The 23637-nt window shown below is 43.2% G+C and overlaps 1 protein-coding gene across 1 annotated transcript in view; it reads left to right on the top strand.

Moving 5' to 3' along the window:
• The window catches only part of RNF13 (ring finger protein 13), a 99218-nt gene that overhangs the window by 68846 nt on the left and 6735 nt on the right, over positions 1-23637 (top strand). Inside the window, exons 5-8 of the mRNA XM_068280800.1 lie at positions 13178-13265; positions 17647-17737; positions 18674-18779; positions 21770-21863. Of these exons, the coding sequence (XP_068136901.1) occupies positions 13178-13265; positions 17647-17737; positions 18674-18779; positions 21770-21863 (379 nt within the window). The remainder of the gene's footprint in view (positions 1-13177; positions 13266-17646; positions 17738-18673; positions 18780-21769; positions 21864-23637) is intronic.

The following is a 23637-nucleotide window of genomic DNA, read 5'->3' on the forward strand; positions in this document are numbered from 1 at the left end:
AAATCGTGACCCAGCCAGAGTACCAGGCCCTCCAGCAGAGGACAGGAGCAGCGCAGGAAGACAGCGAGGGCCAGAGCGGCCTCAAGGGGGCCCGAGGAAGCCCCAGGTAAGTATAAAACCTGAGACTTCTTTTGTCTCAGGTTTCCTTTAAGTACGATTTTGTTTTCTGCTTAGATGTTAATTTTTGCATACAGAAGGTCAGTACCTCGTTGAAAAAAATGTTGGTCTCGAAATATATTGTGAAATTTTAAAATTGTTTTTCCCAAATGTATCGATTATCAATGTGTTTTTTATAAGCCAGCTTGTATTTCAGGATCTGGCTGTAGCACCTTTCAGAGCTGGAATAGTAATTTAGTTAAAACGGACATATCAAAGGTAAAGAATGTGCAGGCTACATTATGTGGTCGCAGGGGAGAGCAAGAATGTGGGGGCGATGGTTACGGATTTTTCTTATAGACTTAGCGCTGTACTAGCTGAAGCTGCCATTTGTGAGAGATGTGAGGGCATGTCTGCTGAAAACTATATTGGGGAACATGGGAAGATTTCTGCCATCTGATTTAGTAAGCGGTTTCCAGAGATTTCAAACCATCCCCAGTGAGGATATCAGAATTGATCCAGCAAATTGGACTGGATTACGTATAAATTGTACTGTCAGAACTCGACACACAATCGCCCGTGTCTTACAGCGCAAACCACTCTGCACCTCTGGTCACGGTGGAGTGGTAGCAGAGTTGGTAACCACTATTGTAGCACCCACAAAAACGGAGACACCGATTGAAAGCAAACAGTGTTTAATAAAATGGGCATTAAAGAGTAACTGTTAGGCATGAAAAACAAAATCCATTCTCTATTTCTATCTGTTGATCATATAAAAGGAATGCTAAAAAGGCAATGCATAACTGTAAAATCAATCTTACTTTTTTATTGCAGAGATTAATCCTCAGTATGCAGACAGTAATCAGCCGCAAAAGAGAAGTTGCAGTGCAGGCTGGGGCGGGGGGAGTTTCTGCACAGACACCACTTGTTCAGCCTGATTGGCTGCAGCCTGTGTCGCTCACTCCTTTTCCTCTCATTGGCTGCCTCCCATGACTGTCCGAGTCTGCCCCCTCTCCACACTCCAGCCCGACAGGCATCTCGGCTGATTAATGTGGGCAGTGGCTGCCACCACCGCATCACATCACATCCATGGGGACCCCCGTCCCTGCTACCATTTCCTTAGGGATTCCCTGCATTTACAATCAACGTTCGCTATTGGTGTGGGGAGGAGGGGAGAGTAAGGGAAGAAGTGACCTCACCATTGGCTTCAGCTGGAGGGAGTAAAGATGGCCCCTGCCAGTGAACAGAATTCACTCCATTAACCTTTTTTTATTTTATAAAGTTCACTGAAATCAACACTTGGACCGTGCAATACACATGTTATGTAAGTAGAGCTAGTATTTATCTACGTATATATGCCATTTTTTTTATCTGGCATAGTATGGCTGACAGCTCCTCTTTAAGTACTATGCTGCCTCCACAATTAACTACCCTGGCGTTCTATTAAGATCGCCAGGGCGGCTGCATGAGGGTTTTTTTTAAATAAAAAAAAAAACTATTTCATGCAGCCAACTGAAAGTTGGTTGCATGAAAGCCCACTAGATGGCGCTCCGGAGGCGTTCTTCTGATCGCCTCCGGCGGCCAAAAGTAACACGGAAGGCCGCAATGAGCAGCCTTCCGTGTTTGGCTTCTCCTGTCGCCATGGCGACGAGCGGAGTGACGTCATGGACGTCAGCCGACGTCCTGACGTCAGCCGCCTCCGATCCAGCCCTTAGCGCTGGCCGGAACTATTTGTTCCGGCTGCGCAGGGCTCAGGCGGCTGGGGGGACCCTCTTTCGCCGCTTCTCGCGGCGGATCGCCGCAGAGCGGCGGCGATCGGGCAGCACACGTGGCTGGCAAAGTGCCGGCTGCGTGTGCTGCTCTTTATTTGATCAAAATCGGCCCAGCAGGGCCTGAGCGGCACCCTCTGGCGGTAATGGACGAGCTGAGCTCGTCCATACCGCTAAGGTGGTTAATCATTCCCAATAGAGGTTTGTCTGTGGATGTGTGGAGTCCAAAAAGTTAAACTCGAGGCGTAAGAAAAAATAAAAAAAAAGTACTTGCCTAGATAGAGGGCAGGTTCTTCTCTTCTCCTCCTCACCCCCCACTGTTGCCACTCACCGACCCTCGGAACATATCCAACAAGAGCTTGTTCTTGTGGCTGAGCTCCCTGCTGTGTACAAGTACGGTTGTCCTGTGGCTGTGAAAATACTTCTTGCCTGCACAGTAATTCAAAGTTACTCGTCCCCAGGTGGCTCCTTGCTACAGTGCAGGAATGGCCGTACTCATGCAGGTGCGGTATGGCTGCGTTTGTGCACAAAGGGGAGCCTGGCTGCAAACTAAAACGGTCCCAGGCAGTGGCAATGCATTCGAGTACGTGAGATGCCTCTGGAGAATCCAGAGGATTCCCTTTTCTTGGGTATCTAGCTTTTATTTTTATTTTTTATTTTTTTTTACCTTCCTCCTGCCTCAGGTTTGCAATAAATAGGTCTGTTCTCACTTGCTGAGTCATTGAAAAAAAAATCCCAATTATTGACTGAATACAGTCCAATACTAGATTATACACTATGTGCTTGAGTATGACAATTTCTAATGTAGTAAATTACTTTGCCCGGTCACTTGGCGTCTACTATAAAGAGATTCTACTGTATGATCTTAAACTACTCATTGTGTGACCACTGCTGCAGCTTATCGTAGTCCTAGGATAGCCCAGCTCTCCTTGGTGGAGCTGTGCTGCCCAAACTCCACCTCATGCTGGCTGCCCCAACCATATACATTAACACCTACAAGAGGTGGTTTAATTGGCATGTGGGCCATATGCCCACCTTGCATCCTGATTAGGAGTAGTGCTAGGTTGCATTTAAGCCATGCCTGCCTGCCCAGAAGGCAGCACAGCAATGAGGACCACGATTTTCCAAGCAACAGATGACCAATGCTGTTGTACAAAAAAAATAAAATAGAGCATTTGTAGACCCATTCTAACGGGAAATGGGTCAACTTTTATCCACTCTGTGTTGCTATATTTAAAAATGTTAGCATTGGACATTGTGAAGATTCCAATAGTTTACCTTCAAGCTCTAAGCAGATGTCTGCCTAAAGCAGACCTATAATAAATATACTAAACCTATAATATATATATACTATATATACTATATACTATGGAAAATTTTAAAAACATTTCTCCAAATTGTGCTCTGATGTTGTTCCTGAATGAAAATGAAATTAGATTTTTGGCAGGTTTAGAAAATCATGACTAACCGTGGAATGAAAGACAAGTAGTATTTATAGCAGTAAATTATGGAATAGTTTATGTAGCAATCACATTTAATTAAATTTGCATACAAACATTGAAGTTGTGCAACTTTCACCTTCTAGGATCAGTGAAACAAATATCTTCCTGCATCCAAAATAAGCAAACCCTCTCATAGCTGCACAACCACCTCTGCAAATAAACATACACACAACAGTGTTCCTTTTTAACCGCTTCCAGACCTTGATTGAAATCTACGCCCTGTTTTGATCCTGTTATACCTGCCAGGGCGTAGATTTCAATCATCCCGCCGCATGTTCCCGCCGCTACGCTGATCGTGCTGCTTTCTCCCCACGCCGCAGATCACGCACCATGCTGTCTATATTGACGGCAGAGCTGTGTGAGCCAGTTAGGAACCGATTTCATTGGCACCTGACCCTGTCATCACTGTAAGCCAATCCCATTGGCCTACATTGTTGGACAGCCTCAGCAGCCAATGAAAGCTGCTTCTGACCTGGTCACACAGCTCTGCCGTCATAGTGACGGCAGAGAGAGGTGTCTGCAGGGATGGAGGAGCGGCAAGTATGTGTGCGATTCATCAAGAAGCGCTGTTCTTTCATACCACCACTCTCTGGTCCTTAAGAGGGCATAGACTGCTGGTACAGAAGTGGTTAAAGCCTTTCTGTCTAGATTAGGGGTAGGGAACCTATGGCTCTGGAGCCAGATGTGGCTGTTTTGATGGCTACATCTGGCTCGCATACAAATCAGTAGGGGTTGATTCACTGAGCTACACTGCTCAAGCAGCGCAGCTTAGTGTGGTAGTGTAAGTAAAATTTTCAAAGTAGGCACGCCATTGCTGTAGCATGCACTACTAACTTACTTGCACTACCCCAAAACGAACAGCTGCTCCAATTGTCCCACTCTGGATCCTCTTAGGTCCAGTGACTTTGTAGGACAAGATCCCTGCACTTTGATTGGCCCAATAGGCTACCTGCCACTTGACATGCAGACTATTGGGCCAAAGTGTGGGGATCTCATCCTACAAAGTGAATCAACCCCCAAGTCAGCTAGCTAATTGTACAAGCTGTTAGTCTGTATTTCTCCTCTCTAGCTCTCTGGGAAATTGCTGATGTTGCTGAAACCCAAGAGAAGATGTGTCATCCTTCCGCTGCCGGAGGATCAACTGTATACACATCACCATGGCAACAGGGACATGAGCCCTACTGTCTCAGTTTGAAACATATTGTATGGCTCTCACAGAATTGCATTTTGAAATGTGGCGGTTATGGCTCTCTCAGCCAAAAAGGTTCCTAACCCCTGGTCTAGATTCAGCTCTGGTGACGTGTTTTTAGGCTCGTAAAAGCTTGACTAAAGTCGCTGAGGTAGGCGATAACTACCACCCCAGCCAACAATCAAGTGTGTGTATGGCAGCCTTTGACCTCCAAGTGTTCCGCGTGATGGATTTACTCACCTGATCAGTGGCCAACTTGTTTGAAGATGCGCCTCTCCTGTCTGCTGCGTGACATCACACGTGCGCTGCTTCTTCATCCTCTCGCCCCTCCTCCCCCCCCGCATGGCTACAGTACCTGCTGTCCGCTACATAGCTGACTCGCGTCCATACTGGCCAGCCCAGTGATATTGACCCAGGAGATCGGCATGGTCAACCTCAATCACAGGAGGGTATACACCTTTTTATAGACTTGAGCTTTGAGCTTTTTGATATATCTCAATTGTATCATACATTTTAGATAAAATAGAGGATTTAAAAATAGATCGTTCCTCTAAAGTGTTTCTCCAGGATTTTTTTTACGAACTCATAATTAACTCACTGCTAAGTAAAGTGACTGCAATGATTAATTCTAAAGGCATTTCTAATTGCCCCTCTTACTGTCATACTAGTCTTATTGTGACCATTTCTTGCTCCTCTGCAATACTGATGAGCAAGATCTGACACTTCAAGTCACACTCTCTCCCATTCATCACTACCTGAAGACACTGGGGAATACTAAGAAGTTACACAATAAATGTCTTATGCTGGATACACACAGTGCGTTCCCGCACTCGATGCGCCCGGCAATTTGCATCAACTCTATTATTTCAGAGTGCATTTTGATTGGTCGATTTACATTTAAAGTATGCCAAATCTACCTAACGATCCATCGAAACGCGAATCGGACATGTCGGAAATAATCGAATCGATGGGCGCATCGAGTGCGGGAATGCACCATGTGTATCCAGCATTACTGTCATAAATACTTGATCATAAATTGATTTATCTCAGAAAGTCAAAGAGCACCTCACACAGAAAACGATTACATTTTCATTCCAAATAAGATTTTAACACAGCATGTATGACAGCACCAGCCCATGTTGTGCTCTCATAACCCTTTTTTTAAGCACCTAAGTAAGAAAAAAGTCTACCCCTCCATTGGTTTCAATTCAAATGTTGATTGACTTTCTAATCTAAATCCATTTGTGATGAATTACAGATTAGAAGACCTTTATTATGTAACTTCAGAGTATTCTCTTTCCATAGGCTTGTACAGTGGCAAGCTTACAAATGTGTTCCTTTTCTTCTTTTTCTACCTGAAAGCATTAAGATTCAGGTATGCAAGTAAGTTTCTCTCCATTTGAGACCTAGTCAGACTATAGCTTAAAGGGAACCTTAACTGACCGCAACGCGTACAAAAATACGCGTTGCCGCATTCCGAACGCGTAGATATGCGGCAACGTGTATTTTTGTATGCGTTGCGGTACCGCAATAGCGCTAATTGCATTGGTGAATGCGTCCAATAATACGCATGGCGGCCGCGACTGGTGAGTCGTCAAAAACGAAACTAAGTGACAGCGGGGGACCAGAGGATTCCAGAGCGGCGCCGAGGACACAGGACTGCTGCAGGGGGCTGGTAATAGCCCCAGGTAAGTGAAACTCTTTACCCCCCGTTCAGTTAAGGTTCCCTTTAACTCTCACTGATAAGGAATTACAGCCATAGAACTCTTGACTGGCAGAGAACAGCTTCTAAGTGCAGGGGACAGATAAACAGTCAGTAGTGCATACATTTTAGCTCTGGGACACGGACAAGTCTGTGTGAAAGAGAAGGATTTATGTACCAGCTTCACAACCTTGTTTCCAGTCCATGTTGGGTGAGCTTTCTGCTGAAATCTGGTCTTGTATCTAGTATTGCACAGTGGTAGCCAGGTAAATATTGGGAAGCTATCCATTGCACAGTGGTCCATAGAAAATAGGTGTATTTATGCACAGTTTTTTGAATTTATTTTTTTTTTTTTAAACCAGCTAAAATCGTTAATGGACTTTTTTTTTTTTTTTTTTTCTATTCAGAGATCAGTGTAGTGTGTCCTGTTGTTTTTGTGGTTTTTTTTTTTTATTATGCAGGATGCTTTGGAAGGTTTAGTCTCTCTCGGGATGGTAAATTACCAGCCTCGGTCTCTGGAGATGAACAGCTTTGTGCATGGCATTGTCTTGCGTCACAAGACATGTATCTAGAGTGAGCTCCAGCCACATTGCTGAAGTGACAACACAATTAACACTTGTGTGTTCCATCAGCTATATATGTGATTCCGCCTAGCATGTTGCATTCCTCTGTGTTTGTGGTGAATATATTACTATTCTAATGATCTGAGTGGGCTGCACAGGGATAGAATGTGTTACAGCACACAGAGGTCTCTATGGGTACAAGACTCTGCTATTCTGGCACTCTGTTTCTATGGACATTTGTGGATGCACTGCACTGTTATATATGCTGTACTATCTTGCTTTATGCCAGTTATCTGTTAAAGAGAAACCGTGACCAAGAATTGAACTTCATCCGAATCAGTAGCTGATACCCCATTTCCCATGAGAAATCTATTCCTTTTCACAAACAGGTCAGGGGGCTCTGTATGGCTGATATTGTGGTGAAACCCCTCCCACAAGAAACTCTGAGGACCATGGTACTCCTGGTAGTTTCCTCTCTGTGAACCTTGTTGCATTGTGGGAAATAGCTGTTTACAGCTGTTTCCAACTGCCAAAAAACCAAGCAGCAGCTACATCACCTGCCAACAGTAAAAATGTCACCATGTGATAAATGACAGAATGTAAATCAGGGATTTAAAAGATTTTACAATGGGCAAACTCTGACTAAATCGTTTATACATAATTATTGTAAAAATGAAGCACCTTGTTTATTACATTATTTTCACTGGCGTTCCTCTTTAACTTGCACTGATCATTTTATAAAGCAACTCCGTGTTGCTCTATGTCTCAGATGAATTATTACCAATTTTATAGGTTTGCCTGTGTTAATGGAACATATCTGAGCAATAATGTGGAATTCAGATGCTTGCGTTTTTTAGGAACCAGCAGGTAGGCATAGGTAGGTAGACAGATCTTTTACTATAAAGGTGCGTACAAACGCACTACTGAAACGAACAACGGGTCCGTCAGACCCTCCCCGCTGGGCGGACATTCTGCCGACAGTAGTGCGTGTGTACAGTCTGTCAGGCAGACTGATAAGGCAGTTTCTGAACGATCCGCTCTGCCTGACAGACTGTACACATGCACTACTGTCAGCAGAACGCCCGCCCAGTGGAGAGGGTCTGAAGGGCCCGTTGAGTACAGTAGTGCGTGTGCACGCACCTTAACTGATGGACACTGATAGATATGATGGTTATGATTGAGAATAGTGAATATAAATAGTAAAAAATATTGCAGACTGACAGAACGATGGGGTTCTCTGGGGTTCTTGCTGTGATTTAATGCATGTTTGTCTTCAGAATGTGTGGTTGGGGTGCTGCTTTTTTTTCTGGGGGATAGGAGTGGGGTATAAAAACTCCACTACACTATATGCAGTGTTTCCCCCAGGGCTGTGGATTTTGTACAAAAATCATCCGACTCCTGACTCCGACTCCTCAGTTTATGAAACCACGACTCCGACTCTGAGTCCGGGTAACCAAAATTGCCCCGACTCTGACTCCTCGACTCCGACTCCTTAGTTTAATATTTAACAGGGCTGTGGATTTTGTACAAAAATCATCCGACTCCTGACTCCGACTCCTCAGTTTATGAAACCACGACTCCAACTCCGACTGCCCAAAATTGCCCCGACTACTCGACTCCAACTTCGACTCCACAGCCCTGGTTTCCCCGCATGCGAGCTGCATAGGGAAATTCTGCCCATTCATCTAGTGGCTTGCTGTCCATATCTAAAACCCTGGTCTCCTGTGTCAGAGGCAGAGCCCTTAACCTGTGGCAAAATGTTATAGATTTAGGTGTGATAAGTAGTAGTTTTTGGCGAATGAAAATCACTAAAATGGGAAAATTGCTCTAGTCCATAAGGGGAAAAACCCCTTAGTGGTGAAGTGGGTTAGGTGAATACATGTGTGAGAAGCGATTTTGGTTTAGGTATTTCCGTGCACTGCTACTTCTGAAGAACAGAAATGGAATTCATTATTCAAGCTGCAATGTTCTAATAAACCATTCTTGCTGCCCTGTGTACACTTCCATGCTATGTGAAAACATTGGCCGCCTGCACATTATTTGTGAAAATTAGAGTGATGTAAAGCCTATTGTGTTGCAATGCAGGACAGGGCTATGAATGTCTTGGGGAGCTGAAGTTCTCAGTAGGCTTCATCTTGCATTAAACTTCAGTCATGAAGCAGACTGGAATCTCTGGAATGTTGGCCTTTCTCCACAAGCTGCGATTTAGACTTTCCTGGAATAGTTTAACCATTCTCTGTGCATTCAAAAGGGCTGCGCAATAAATAAGCAGTTAGCTGTAATATATAATTTAGATTTATATATAGTTTTGTATGATTACATACCTGTTTTGTAATCACAATCTTAGTGGGGACTAGTAGGCATTGTATTGTAGAGCCTTACACTTAAAATGTATTTATTTTTTCCTCCTTGGGTTTTGTGTCCACTCTCATTCAGCATAGTGTGCCCCTCCAGACCCATCTTACATTGGCAGTTGTCACTGGCTGCAGGGTAGGAACCTCCTTTTGCTTTTGTAGGGAATAGAGAGTGCTATTTTGCACAAGGCTCAAGCATGAAATGGGATGTACACAGATCACAGTATTATGTTCAGCACATACAGACATTAAATGCACAACACCTAGATATCCCACACTGGTTAATCCCCAGAGCATACAAAATGAGAAGCTGTGTGGTTTAGTGTTGGCGCATTCAGCATATTTAAACCTTGTTCCGAATCCTGCAGATCAGAACCTGAATCTTCGTGCATACGCACCATGGCAGGGGGTGTTGCCTCACCCTGGTCACCGCCTCTGTGTGCTGCCTACCATGTTGCTTTCCAGCTCTTATACAGTACTTCCTCTTTCAGAATGTGAGAGCTGGAATGGAACGTGGAGGGCAGCGCACAGAGGCAGTGACAAGGGTGAGTCATGCCCCATTCACCCTGGGAATCGCAAAATGCTAGCAAAATAACTAGTGTTTTACAAAGCGATTTTTTTTTCCTGTGATTTTTTTTTTTTTTTTTTTTTTTTTTTTTTCCATTGTACATGAAAGTGATTTTGGTGTGATTTGCATTTTGTGATTCTTAAACATTGAAATGCAATTGCTCCACAATAGCTAAAAAATGCTGCATCCACCATGTTTGAGATGTCAGCAAATCTCTAATTGCAGTCAATGGCTACACTGCTGAAATTCCTTGTAAAATGCTCCAGTGTGAATGAGGGTACCGTGATTAACATAGTAATTGCGCTTATTTCCACCCAAATGCAAAAGTAGTGCATGCAGCATTATCAATGGCGTGCGCTTTGGAAGAAAATCACATGTTAAAATGCAGTGCTATGCAATTTTCTTTTCCATTTTAACATACTCGCGGTTTTGTTTTTTCGCAACGTTGGAAATGGACCAATCACACGGTAATGGTGGCACTACAAACGCTGTGTGAATAGAGGAAATCGCAATTGTATTTTCGGTATGGAAGGTGCCTTAGAATTATTTGAACCTCACTAACCATCCCTAAGTTGACGACTGATTGTGCACATTTTGTATGCAAATGTATACAGACTGAAAATGGACCAACTGAATCCTTCCAAGGGACCATTTCAAGCTGCATAAATGTACACACTAGATTTGCATAATCTCGCATCAACTTGCGTTTTCTAACTATTGCAGATTTTGGGCATATGTCATGAAGAGTTCTCTTTACTTCAAATCTCTTTTGTATAATTGGTGGGTTATGAGGCATTTCACTAAGAAATATTTACAATGTAAAAACAAACCAAATCCATTAAAGGCGCATTTGTTATGTTAGCTTAATCCATGCCGATTACTCATTATTCTGAGCTTATTTGTAGAAACATGTTTTCAGTCCTGATCACACAATAAGCCAGAAAGGAAGTGTATGTAAAACAAACAGCAGAAGCTGTCAGACTGGTATGTAGCTTGCTGTAGGATTTCTTGTTGCTATGTCGACTCGTTGAGTGTACATGGCAACTTCCTTAATCCATATTTTGCAGTGTTATGCTACAACTCCATACCAAGCAGATCCCTTTCAAGAATATGCATCTTAGTTATTATTATTATTATTATTATTATTATATTTATAAAGCGCCAACATATTACGCAGCGATGGACAATAAATATATACAATGATACAAGGATGACAGACATAACAAGGTTATACAACATAAAACAGTTATACAAGGCAAATTGTACAAAATACATGATCATGCGATATGAGCTGCTGGTTATGTAGGCCCAGTAATACAAGTACAGGCTGTCAGAGGACAGGAGCACACAATCCTGTAGATTACACTAGGGAAGGGAGGATCCTGCCAGAGGCTTACAATCTAAAGGGGTGGGGTGGAAACACTAGGTGGGGCTGTAAAATATTCAGCAGAGAGTTACTGTGTGGTAGGGGGTGGGCAGGCCATCTTAAAGAGGTGGGTTTTGAGGGCTTGCTTGAATGTGTTGAAGGAGGGAGCAAGTCTGATGGGTGGTGGAAAGGCGTTCCAGAGGGTGGGGGTGGCTCTTGAGAAATCCTGCAGGCGGGCATGGGAGTGGGAGATGCGTGGCGCGGCCTGTGAGGTGAAGGTCATTGGAGGATCGGAGGGGATGACCTGATGTATACCTGTGAACAAGCTCCGAGATGTAGGTTGGGCATCACACACACTTTTACTGACTTGGAATTGAATTGGTCAAACCCAGTAACTGCTGATCACTGCAGGGATCACCATAACGTATTTACACTAAACTGGTGATCTGATGATCCATTCATTTGACTATAATAATAGATCGCGAGACACAACTGTTGAGTCTTGACATAAAAAAATAGCTGACTGTGGCCATGTTTGGCTGCTTCTTATAGCGGCAATCTGCGACAAACCTGGATTTTCAAACTTGTGATGGTGTTGATCAGGCTCATCACATTATAAATATGGCAATCAAGATTGGACTGGAAAGTGTCGGTTGTCCTGCTTGTAGCACCATCAGTGTAGTAACAATGTTTTAAGGTCTATCTGAAACCGGTATGGACAAGTCTGGCTCATCCAACAGTTCTAAAGCAGGGTTCAGTTTTTTTCCCACGCGTTGTCTTTTTTTTGGGGGGGGAGGGGGGGGGGTTGCATTAAAATTCACATTTGTATGCAAACTTTTAGATTCTCTGGATACCTGGATGTAAAAATTAGTGGGGAAATTGTGGCCTTGTAGAAAAGTAAAAAATTATGTATGTATGTATGTAATTTATTTATTTATTTATTTTACATAATTTTGATTATATAATCAGTGTATACTAGATCCTTGCTTTGACACCTTTTTGTAAGTTACAGGCAAAAATTTCATAAAAATCAATTGAATTATTTGTTTTGCACGGAAATCCATCCAACACAGAACACCAGGGTGGCTAAACTGAAATAAATGTGTCAGCCTACATATCCCCCTCACTACAAGGATGCTTTAAACTGGGTTCTACTGAGCTACAGTGGGCCTTTCAAGCCTGATTAAAATTTGACTAAACCTGTCTCTCATGAGTTTTCACTGGCCTATGAATTAGTGCAGAGGCTGTCTATATTAACAGGAGGGATGTGACTTAAAAAGAAACAAAGATGAAAATAACTAAAGATTTGATACTTACCCAGGGCTTCCTCCAGCTCCATAAGGTCGCCTGAGTGCCACGCCGTCCTCCCGTGGTCTGCCGTTCAGCCATAATCAGCCCCAGTAACAGCTCAGTCGCATCCATTCTGGGTCTTTTGCGCATGCATTGACCTCCCATGCATATGCAAAAGACCCAGACTGGACAAGACTGAGATGTTACCAGAGCTGATCGCGGCTGAACTGCAGACCGTGGGAAGACTGGGTGGGACTCAGGCGACCTTATGCAGCTGGAGGAAGCCCCGGGTAAGTATCAAATCTTTAGTTATTTTCATCTCTGGTGCACTTTACATGCACTTCAACTTGGTACAGGAACAACAAAGTCTCAATAACAGACCCATTTTTGCAAAATTTCCTGCAGTGACAGAGTGGTAAAGGCAGCAGCAGGTGCGTCTGTTTACTAGTCTCTTCAGCACTGCATAGCTACATTCAGATCTGTGTTTATTTATTAGCAGAGCTAAGCAATGAGATTCCAAGTTGATGCAAATTTTGATGTGTGTATTGCTGGCAATTGGACCAGACAAATGCAGTGGTACAGACGTACATTATCTCACACTCTGGTCCACAGCAATGCACTTTATGTAGTTCCTGTACAGCTCTAACCCACTGTGTATGTACAGAATGTAATGACTGTATATAGCCACTGAGCATGATGTGACATTGTCATCCGGACAGCCCATTTTCACCTTTACAAGTGTGATTTCTGGATGATAACATACTGTTTCTCTATATAGGTGTTGAATGCTCAGAAAGCTGGATACAAGGCTGCTATTGTTTACAATGTGGACTCTGATGACCTTATCAGCATGGGCTCTAATGATGGTATGTATGAGGCATGCAGTTCTCTCAGCTTTTCTGATATGACTGATAGCCGTGTCATGTACATAAAGTAAACAAAAACGAAAAAGGCTTATGATGCTATTTTCAGAAGGATTGGGTGACTACTATATGTACATACATTTTCAGCATGTGAAAATTTGCAAAGAATTAAATCCAACACCAAACCAAACGTAAATATGGGATACCGTACTGAACAAAGTGTCTTAAATCAATTAGAAGTTTATTTAATAGATATGTGGTTAATAGCTCATGAGCAGATTTGCAGTAGCCTCCTTACGTTTCCATTTACAGGTAGGTCCATAAATATTTGGACAGACAACTTTTTATTTTTTTTCTAATTTCGGTTCTGTACATTAACACAAATTTTAAATGAAACAACTCCGATGCAGTTGAACTGCAGACTAGAGGCAACAAAAGCATTTCTTTTTAACACAATCCCAATCATTTCAGGGGTTTAAAAGTAATTGGACAATTGACCCAAAGGTTATTTCATGGGCAAGACTGTTATGGCATTATCAATTAAACAGATAAAAGTCCTGACGTTGATTTGTGGTGTAGTGCTTGCCATGTGGAAGGTTTTGCTATGAACAGACAATATGTTGTCAAAGGAGCTCTCCATCCTTTAGTTGTAAAAAAACAAAAAAAAACCATCTAAAAAAATTGCCACAATATTACGAGCAAAATTTACAGTTTGGTGCAGTCTGAGAAAGAAAGAAAGCCCTTGTGAACTCAGCAACTCAAACGCAAAAACACCTGGACCTCCACGGAAGACAAGAGTGGTGGATGATCGCAGAATCATTTCCATGGTGAAGAGAAACCATTTCACAACATCCAGTCAAGTGAACAACACTCTCCAGGGGTAGGCATATCAATATCCAAGTCTACCACGAAGACTGCATGAAAGTGAATACAGAGGGTGCACTGCAAGATGCAAGCCACTCAAAAGCCTCAAGAATAGAAAGGCTACATAGGAATCTGGAAAACATTCTTTGAACAGATTAAAACAAGATCAACCACTACCAGAATGTCGAGAACAAATTATGAAGGAGGTGTGGAACAGCTCTTATCCAAAGCATATCACATCTGTAAAACACTGTGGAGGCAGTGTGATACCTTGGGTGTGCATGGCTTCCAGTGGCCCCGGGCACTCGTGTTAATTGATGATGTGACACAGGACAGAAGCAGCCAAATTCTGTGGTGTTCAGAGACATACTTTCTGCTCAAATCCAGCTAAATGCAGTCAAATTGATTGGATGATGTTTCATGATACATATGGGCAATGACCCGAAACATACAGCCAAAGAAACCCAGGAGGTTTATTTAAGTTAAAGAAGTGAAAAATTATTGAATGGTGAAGTCTTTCACCTGATCTTAACCCAATTTGAACATGCACTTCACTTGTGGAATAGTAAACTTCGGACAGAAAGGCCCACAAGCTGCTGCAGTAAGGCCTGGTAGAGCATTAGCTTAAAGTTTGCAGTTCAACTGCATCTGGATTGTTTCATTTATTGTGGTAATGTAGGCCTGGTGCACACCAGAGGAGTTTTTCTGAGCGTTTTGAGTTTTTAAATCTGCTGCTAATGTTATCCTATGTGTCTGTGCACACTGGAGCAATGAGGTTTTGTAACAAACCCATAGCATTACATTGGGAAGAGCTTTTGAAACCTCTAAAAGCTCTTCCCAATGTAATGCTATGGGTTTTTTTTACAAAACCTCATTGCTCCAGTGTGCACAGACACATAGGATAACATTAGCAGCAGATTTAAAAACTCAAAACGCTCAGAAAAACTCCTCTGGTGTGCACCAGGCCGTACAGAAGCAAAATTAGAAAAGATCGACTCTGTCCTTCGTTCCGGTTCACGCTGGCATGTATGTGTCACAGGAGCCCTAGTGGCTGACCGCACTTAGCCTTCTAAACGGTGCCAGCGCACAGATCGTGCGAACTCTGGTCGCAGTCAATGCGCAGGAACCGTTAAGAATTAGCCGCAGACAACTCCGAAGGGAGCCTGTGAGACACGGGTGATTACAACTTCACCCACTGGTTCAGAGTAAACTGCCACCACCGCGGTTACCATGGGACCGTGGAGCCCACTAACTGACTGACTAGTCCTGCGAATAAAACGGTTAAACACACGGTATTCTGTCTAGCCAACAACAAACAAACAGTAGCGTATCTTCAGAGACCCGGGATCAGTTCTGTGTGTGCTGATAAGCAGGGTAGCGGACAGTGAATGACTTGGAGAAAGTCGTTTATTCACGCAATATAAATAATTAATATATACAGACAATTATTAAAATCAACAATTATTAAAACAGTAATAGCCAGTATAAAAAATAAAAGGGAGAAAAATACTTAGTTCCTGGAAAGATGTCCTTTTTGTGGGAAAAACAGAGTTCTGGGTTTCAATCAAAGTTCAGAGTTCAGACCAGGTGGATGCCAGCATATCCTTAAGTAGGCACCGATGAGTTCAAGATGTTTTCAGGGTGGAGGACACTGTTTGGGTCCTCTGCCATTCTTATGCCCCTGATTCAGTAGGAGGGAGTGAGGGCGGGGAGCCACACACCCCCTTAGAAGATGAGATGAGCCCTCCCCTTGTCCTGGGGACTAGAAATCATATCTACCCATATATGGGCTCTATCTCACAGAACCGTACAGGTCAGGGCAGATTTATTAACATTTTCAGGTCTGTCTCGATTTACCCAGCGCCCTGATACCAGACATGAGGGGTGGGACCCCTGTGGTATCATCAGGGCACTTTCAAACTGCCTAACTGGCAGTCCTTACCTCAGAATGTTCTGAAACTTCCTCAGAACCAGCACCGGGGCTCATGCTACACTTCCCCCACGTTTGGCGAAGCTGCCATCTCAGGAACCCCAGAAATATGACAGATCTGGGAAGTTATGGATATGCTATGAGACTCAGGTTATTCCCAGGCAAAGGCTCTTTGAAGTTTGGGGCAGCCAGCTAGGTGTCACCTCCCCTGCTGGGAGGGAGGCAGCGGGTCTGGTTTTCCCCCAACTAGATTGCTTCTGCCATGGTGCTTGTCACCTTATACCTGATGGATGGGCCATCAGCACAGCTTGAAGCCAGGGACTCTCCGGGGCAGATTAGGCTCAGGCTCATTAGCATATCAAAAGAGCCATCCAGCATTTAGGCTGGTGCTCTCTCTCTGCTGAGAACAGACTGCAGCTGCCCCTACACACTCAACCCAGATTCTATCGATCTGAAGCGCAATCGATGCAGGGAATCGAGTGCGATCGCTTTTTCTTCACGGGCGGTTACAGGACGCGCCTGCGGCCCCGCAACCGTCCGTGACAGTATGGAAAACTGATCCGTTCCGATTAAAGGCATCGGTTTTCCATCTGTAACCCTCCATTCCGTTAGTGCCTAGTCAATGGGAGGCATCCATCGATCTGAAAATATTGCTGCAGACCCAAACTTAGGATTCTGGTTGCGGAACAGACAGAATAGATCCGTTTAAATGGACCAATGTGAACAAATCCGTAGGTCAACATTGGATACGTTCAATTCCGTTCTCATCTTTTCTGTTACGGTCATCTAAACTGTCAGTTTTTTTAGGCTAATGTGAACCGGGTCAAAAGTAGATTTGTATATTAGTGAGTGTGCAAAATGTTAATATGGATATGGTCACCCTCACTTGGCACCCTCCAGTACAGCTAGGTTTTTTACAATTTTAGGTTGCAGACCTGTTCCAAATTGCTGGAAAATATGCAACCAAAATTGTTCAGAGTGTTTGTTGTGCAGAGTACTCTACAATATGTGCATATAATGTGCTGTCCATAAACTGTGCTTGTAATGTGCTGCTCATATGCCACATGGTTGTAATGTGCTGCCTATACACTATGTGCTTGTAATGTGCTGTCCATACACCACATGGTTGTAATGTGCTGCCTATACACTGTGCTTGTAATGTGCTGTCCATACACCACATGGTTATAATGTGCTGCCTATACACTATGTGCTTGTAATGTGCTGCTCATACGCCACATGGTTGTAATGTGCTGCCTATACACTATGTGCTTGTAATGTGCTGCTCATATGCCACATGGTTGTAATGTGCTGCCTATACACTATGTGCTTGTAATGTGCTGCTCATATGCCACATGGTTGTAATGTGCTGCCTATACACTATGTGCTTGTAATGTGCTGCTCATATGCCACATGGTTGTAATGTGCTGCTTATACACTATGTGCTTGTAATGTGCTGTCCATACACCACATGGTTATAATGTGCTGCTCATTCACTGTGCTTGTAATGTGCTGTCCAGACTCCATACTGCATTGTTAGGCCTAGAGAATGAGGCTGTTCGTGGCTGACAGCTGAATCTTCCTGTGTTTCAGTTGCCATTCTGAAGAAGATTGACATTCCATCGGTGTTTATTGGGGAGTCCTCTGCCCGGACAATAGAGGCCGACTTCACCTGGGACAAAGGGTTAGGATATTACACTTCTTTGTTTTAGCCTTTTGAAAGACCATCATGGCAGCTGTTTTGAACAAACCTGATACAAAACGATTTTTATAGGGCCCACATATTTTACATTCTCCTTGTTGAACTTCACTGTATTATTTTATCATATGTCTTCACGGTAATCATAACATTTAAGTCAGATGACCTGTATTGCAGCGTTTATAATACATTGCATCATATGAGAAATCCTTACTGTGCTCCACTTCCTGTAGTAATGCCACAACAAGAGCGGTTACACCACACGATAGGTATCCAAGCAAAAGCTAATGAGGACTGCTTGGAAAATGTAGGAAACAAAGTTCTCGCACCCATTCATAAGTGTATTTCCCTCTTCAGTTCTCTCTTCATAAGTAAAACTTAATTTATTTGAATAACTAGCATTTGCTTAGATGAGGGAAATTTTGATATTTGACTACATTGAATGCATGCAATTTGTTTTTTGTATTAGAAAAAATGCCAATAAAAAAGAGGGGGAGGGGGTGTCTTACTTCCACATATACCTTCAGATGCACATGAAAGGAGTACCCTGCGACGTGTTATTGGATTGAGCAGCTGCAATGTTTTAGAGGAAACCTTTTATTTTGAATATAAACCCACTTTAACATGGCAAGATCATTAAAAAATACCCCTTTAAACTGTCCTCATGATGCAGCAGTTTTAGTAACTATTATTACTTTGAAGCATTATTAAAACCAGTATTCAAATATTCCAATAAAATATGCATTTGGAGAGTTCTCCTTTTTAAAGGTCTGTCTGGTCAATCTGCAGATAGACTGAGGTTTTACACCAGTTGTCCAAGCCTGCAGAATAGAGGAGACAAGTGGTACATGTGTCTGTCCTAGTAGGTGTGACTGGTACATAGCAAGTGTAAACAGAATATTATTTGCTCTTTTTGCACAGTGCACATCTGGAGTTAACTCCTGAAGCCTCCCTGCCGCTGGAGTACTACTTAATACCCTTTCTAATTATAGTTGGAATTTGTTTGGTGTTAATTGTCATTTTTATGGTAAGTAGCATCACTCAGGAAAACTGAATCTTTTGTAGCATTTCTTCATCATAGGATAACAGATTTCTGCTGGGCAGTCCTGTACGTGTATTGGAACATGGGAAGCCACACAGCAGGAACTAAGCACAAAGGGATCGGTTTAGAAAACCATTGATGGCAGAAGCTTCACAATACATGTTAAACTGCATCTTGCTATAAAGTGTCTGTACTAATGCCTGTGTTTTACAGTTCCTGGTTCTGTCGGTTCACTTAAAGGGGAACTGAAGAGAGAGGTATATGGAGGCTGTCATGTTTATTTCCTTTTAATCAATACCAGTTGCCTGGCAGCCCTGCTGGTCTATTTCTCTGCAGTAGTATCTGATTAAAACCAGAAACAAGCATGTAGCTAGTCTTGTCAGATCATACTTATAAGTCTGAACCACTGAAACACCTGATCTGCTGCATGCTTGTTCAGGGGCTATGGCTAATAGTATTAGAGGCAGAGGATCAGCAGGGCTGCCAGGAAACTGGTATTGTCTAAAAGGAAATAAACATGACAGCCTCCATATACCTCTCTCTTCAGTTTCCCTTTAAAGAACAAATTCAGTCTAAATTTCACATCCTATCCTTTTCTACTGATCCTTCCTGGAGCCCCGTGTCTGATGGTTTTTGGCGCGAGCCCCACCCCCTTTCAGAAAAGCACCTTGGTGTTGTCTCAATTTGGAGATAAAGAAGAATGGAGGACCCTTTCTGCAAGGGGCGGGGCTTTGCGCCGGAACCCAATAGACACAGGGCACTGGAAGTTAGAGATCTGGCAGGTAATTATAACTTAATATTAGAAGAGGATCCATAAGATGTGAAATTTAGATTGCGTTTGCTCTTTAAAAATGCCACATTAGGGTATGCAAAATAATGTAGCATATTGAAACATTCACAACATATGGGTTCTGTTCCATCCACCTGCCCCAGCGGAAGTTCCAAAAGACCTTTTGGTTTTTCAGAAAATTGCAGATAAGGTGGTCATTAAGTATACAATTTTAGCGAATAATTGACCTTCCAAACTGTCTGAATGGACAGTAAATGGACAATAAATGATAAATTGTACCAATTTGGTTCTATTTAAAATGATTGGTATACTTTTATTTTACATCCTGTTTACAGGCCCGATTTATTCCACCCGATTGTTTCCTTCTGAATGCAATCATCGGATCAGAAGGTTGATCGTTTGCTAAAACCAATACCCTTAGCAAACAAATCATTAGGAATGAAGGTTCTCTATGTTGGTATTACAATACAGCAAGTTAAGAGACAATGTGACTGAGGCGCTGCTACTGCTGAAATTCTATTTGTCCCCACATTTATTGCCTAATGAAGCGGGCATGGCCTGCGAAACGCGTTGCACTTTTGGGGTACTATATAATAAATGCGATTACTATTATATAGACAGTCTTTCGGGTCTGCTTTATGGAGGGAAGTCCACCGCTTCCTCCAAGCAAATTTCAAAGGTTTTATCCACTTTTACCCTGCTGGCGCCTCTGTTCTCCTTTTGATGTGACTCTGCAGTAGTACAATGACTAATTTGTATACACAGTAGAAACCCAAGTAACTCAATACTCAAGGTTAAGGAATGCTATATAGCTGACTGTTCATCTCACACTATTGGGTTCAGTGTACAGCTAGTAAACAAGCTGGAGCACTACAAGTACATGTTGTAACTTGTAGCTAAGCATACACACTTCTAACCCATGTTACTCAAGCAAGAAAGGTCTGATTTGCAGCAAGGTCATGCGTATGATTCTCGCTCACTCATCCCTAGTAGGAGTACAGGTTTCTGGAGCTGGGTTTAATTCAGTGGGATAAATGGATATGAATACCGTATATACTCGCAAGCAAGCCGACCCGCATATAAGCTGACCCCCAACTTTTACCTGGAAAAACAGGAAAAAAAATGATTGACCCTCATATAAGCCAGGGGTAGGAAATGCTGGCCGCGTGATTTCCTTCCCCCCCCCCCCCCCCCCCAGTGTGTCCCAGTATAGCTAGAATAGTGCCTAGTATAGTGCCCAGTATGGGTAGGTAGTGCCCCTGTATAGCTAGTATAGTGCCCAGTATAGGTAGGCAGTGCATAGTATAGCTAGTATAGTGCCCAGTATGGGTAGGTAGTGCCAAGCATAGCTAGTATTACCCCCCCCCCCCCCCCGCGCGCGCGGCCGCCGCTATCACCTGAGCCGGAGCCGCAACTTCTATTATTCCCCTCTCTGCCCGTAAAGTAATTCACAGCAGCACGCCCCACAGCAGCTGCTGTGAAGATGAGGCAGGAGCCGTAGAGAGAGAGCGGTTCCCATAGCTACAGGAAGCCGCTCTCTCTATGGCTTCCTGCTTCATCATTACAGCAGCTGCCGTGGGGCGCGCGCTGCTGTGAATTACTTTACGAGCGGAGAGGGGAATACTAGAAGATGCGGCACCGGCTCAGGTGATAGCGGTTGGGGTGCGGACCACAGGAGACTCGCAAGAAAGCCGACCCCCCCCCCCCCCCCAACTTTTGACCCCCTTTTTGGGGGTCAAAAATTTGGCTTGCTTGCGAGTATATACGGTAGATACAAATACAGACTCTCTTTAACACAGAAAGCCAATCCATGTGGAAGACAAGCGTGAATACTGTTTGACATGTTTATGAACTCTGATAGTTCTGGATCCATAATCAGAGAATTTTATCTTTACACAATTATGTAGTGATGATCAGTTTATTCTGCACACTCAGGGAGAATTCCTGGATAAGCGTGTGATTAATTTGTAAATCTCTGCTTGGTCACCATGTCTCATGTCTGTTCCTGTTTTATCCTATACAGGAAGCAAAAGTAAGACATGATCAGAGGATCATGATTAGCCAATTGGAAACTTGCGTAATCAATCACCTGACTAAATCAATCCTACTTCTCATCTTTAGTGTGTGTAGCATTCTGTTAACATAGTTCTGTGCTGTACTCATTTTCTCCTTTTTCTATGTATAGATCACCAAGTTTGTGCAAGATCGACACAGAGCACGGAGGAACAGATTGGGCAAAGATCAGCTTAAAAAACTTCCTATTCATAAATTTAAGAAAGGTAACAGTAACCTATTCCTACTAAGATCAAGAAGTTTTAAATCAGGACGATACCATTTATTGGCTAACTAAGAATGAATAAAAATAAGCAAGCTTTCGGCCTTGCAGCCTTCGTTGGGCTTATATCCTGTTAGTTTGCAGGCTGGTGGTACAGACAGCTATGTACATGCAACATCAAAAGGGAAAACAAATATTTTTTTCAAGCATAAATACATGTCATTAACCACCCTGGCGTTCTATTAAGATCGCCAGGGCGGCTGCGGGAGGGTTTTTTTTTTAAATTAAAAAAAAACTATTTCATGCAGCCAACTGAAAGGTGGCTGCATGAAAGCCCACTAGAGGGCGCTCCGGAGGCGTTCTTCTGATCGCCTCCGGCGGCCAAAAGTAACACGGAAGGCCGCAATGAGCGGCCTTCCGTGTTTTGCTTACTTCGTCGCCATGGCGACAAGCGGAGTGACGTCATGGACGTCAGCCGCCTCCGATCCAGCCCTTAGCGCTGGCCGGAACTATTTGTTCCGGCTGCGCAGGGCTCAGTCGGCTAGCGGGACCCTCTTTCGCCGCTTCTCGCGGCGGATCGCCGCAGAGCGGCGGCGATCAGGCAGCACACGCGGCTGGCAAAGTGCCGGCTGCGTGTGCTGCACTTTATTTGATCCAAATCGGCCCAGCAGGGCCTGAGCGGCACCCTCTGGCGGTAATGGACGAGCTGAGCTCGTCCATACCGCTAAGGTGGTTAAGATGCCTTAATTCAAACAGACCATATAAATGGGGTTAGAGGTTGTTAGCTAAGATAAGGATCCTTGTTTACTCCATGCTCACAGACCTGGGATTAGGATTGACCCAGAGGTATTGTAAATTCTTAGTTCACAAGTTCAGCTAGAATGGCTGAGAAATTTCAAATATCCTCAGCCTCATACCAATATAAAAAGTTGTTGTCCTTTATTCAAACCCTTCTCCACAGCTTTGAACCAATTTATAAATGCTACTAAGATCAAAGGCATATTTTATTCAGTAGACTTAACTGTCTCCATTTTTTTTTTTTTTTTTACTCCTACATGTATTCTTTGTGCGATTACCACATACTTTTATTGCACGCAGTATACAGGTATTATGTATATGTAGGCATCTTTCATTATACTGTGAATAATTTCTCCAAAATGTCACATCCTAAGAATTTTCGTGTTCTAAAATGAATACGTTAAGATTTATCCTATATCCTAAAAAAAAGAGAAGAAAATCTTGTGCGTGTGTATATATACACACCGTATATACTTGAATACAAGTCTACCTCGGGCATAAGTCGGCTCCAATATTCAACCCTCTTAAGCGGGAATTTATTGACGCAAGTATAAGTCCACCCTGCAAAGTTAGTGGCTGCACTTGGGGTTTAGGAGGGGTTAATGACTGCACTGCATACAGTATTGCAGCCATTAACCCCTCCTGTCCTTTAAGTGCAGCCAATAAACTCCTACAGGCCCCCAAGTACTGCAATTATTCACTCCCTTTTATGCAGCCCAGTATTTCCCCCCTGCCCCTATCCTTGTTAATTGTTGTGTCCAGGACTTTCAGACCTGTGCTTTCTTGGCATGTCCTTTCCTCAAAGTGTCACTTACCTCTGGGTAAATTGCTGCAAGTGGGAATGTCACTATTAGTACACATATTACTCCGTGTGCTCAGTGTTGCCAGTGACTCGTGTATAAGTCGACCGCTATACTTTTATGAAGTGAATCAGACCTACATTTCTAGACTTATACTCAACTATATACAGTATATGTTAA

The sequence above is a fragment of the Hyperolius riggenbachi genome, chromosome 4, assembly GCF_040937935.1.
Source record: "Hyperolius riggenbachi isolate aHypRig1 chromosome 4, aHypRig1.pri, whole genome shotgun sequence".
NCBI lineage: Eukaryota > Metazoa > Chordata > Amphibia > Anura > Hyperoliidae > Hyperolius > Hyperolius riggenbachi.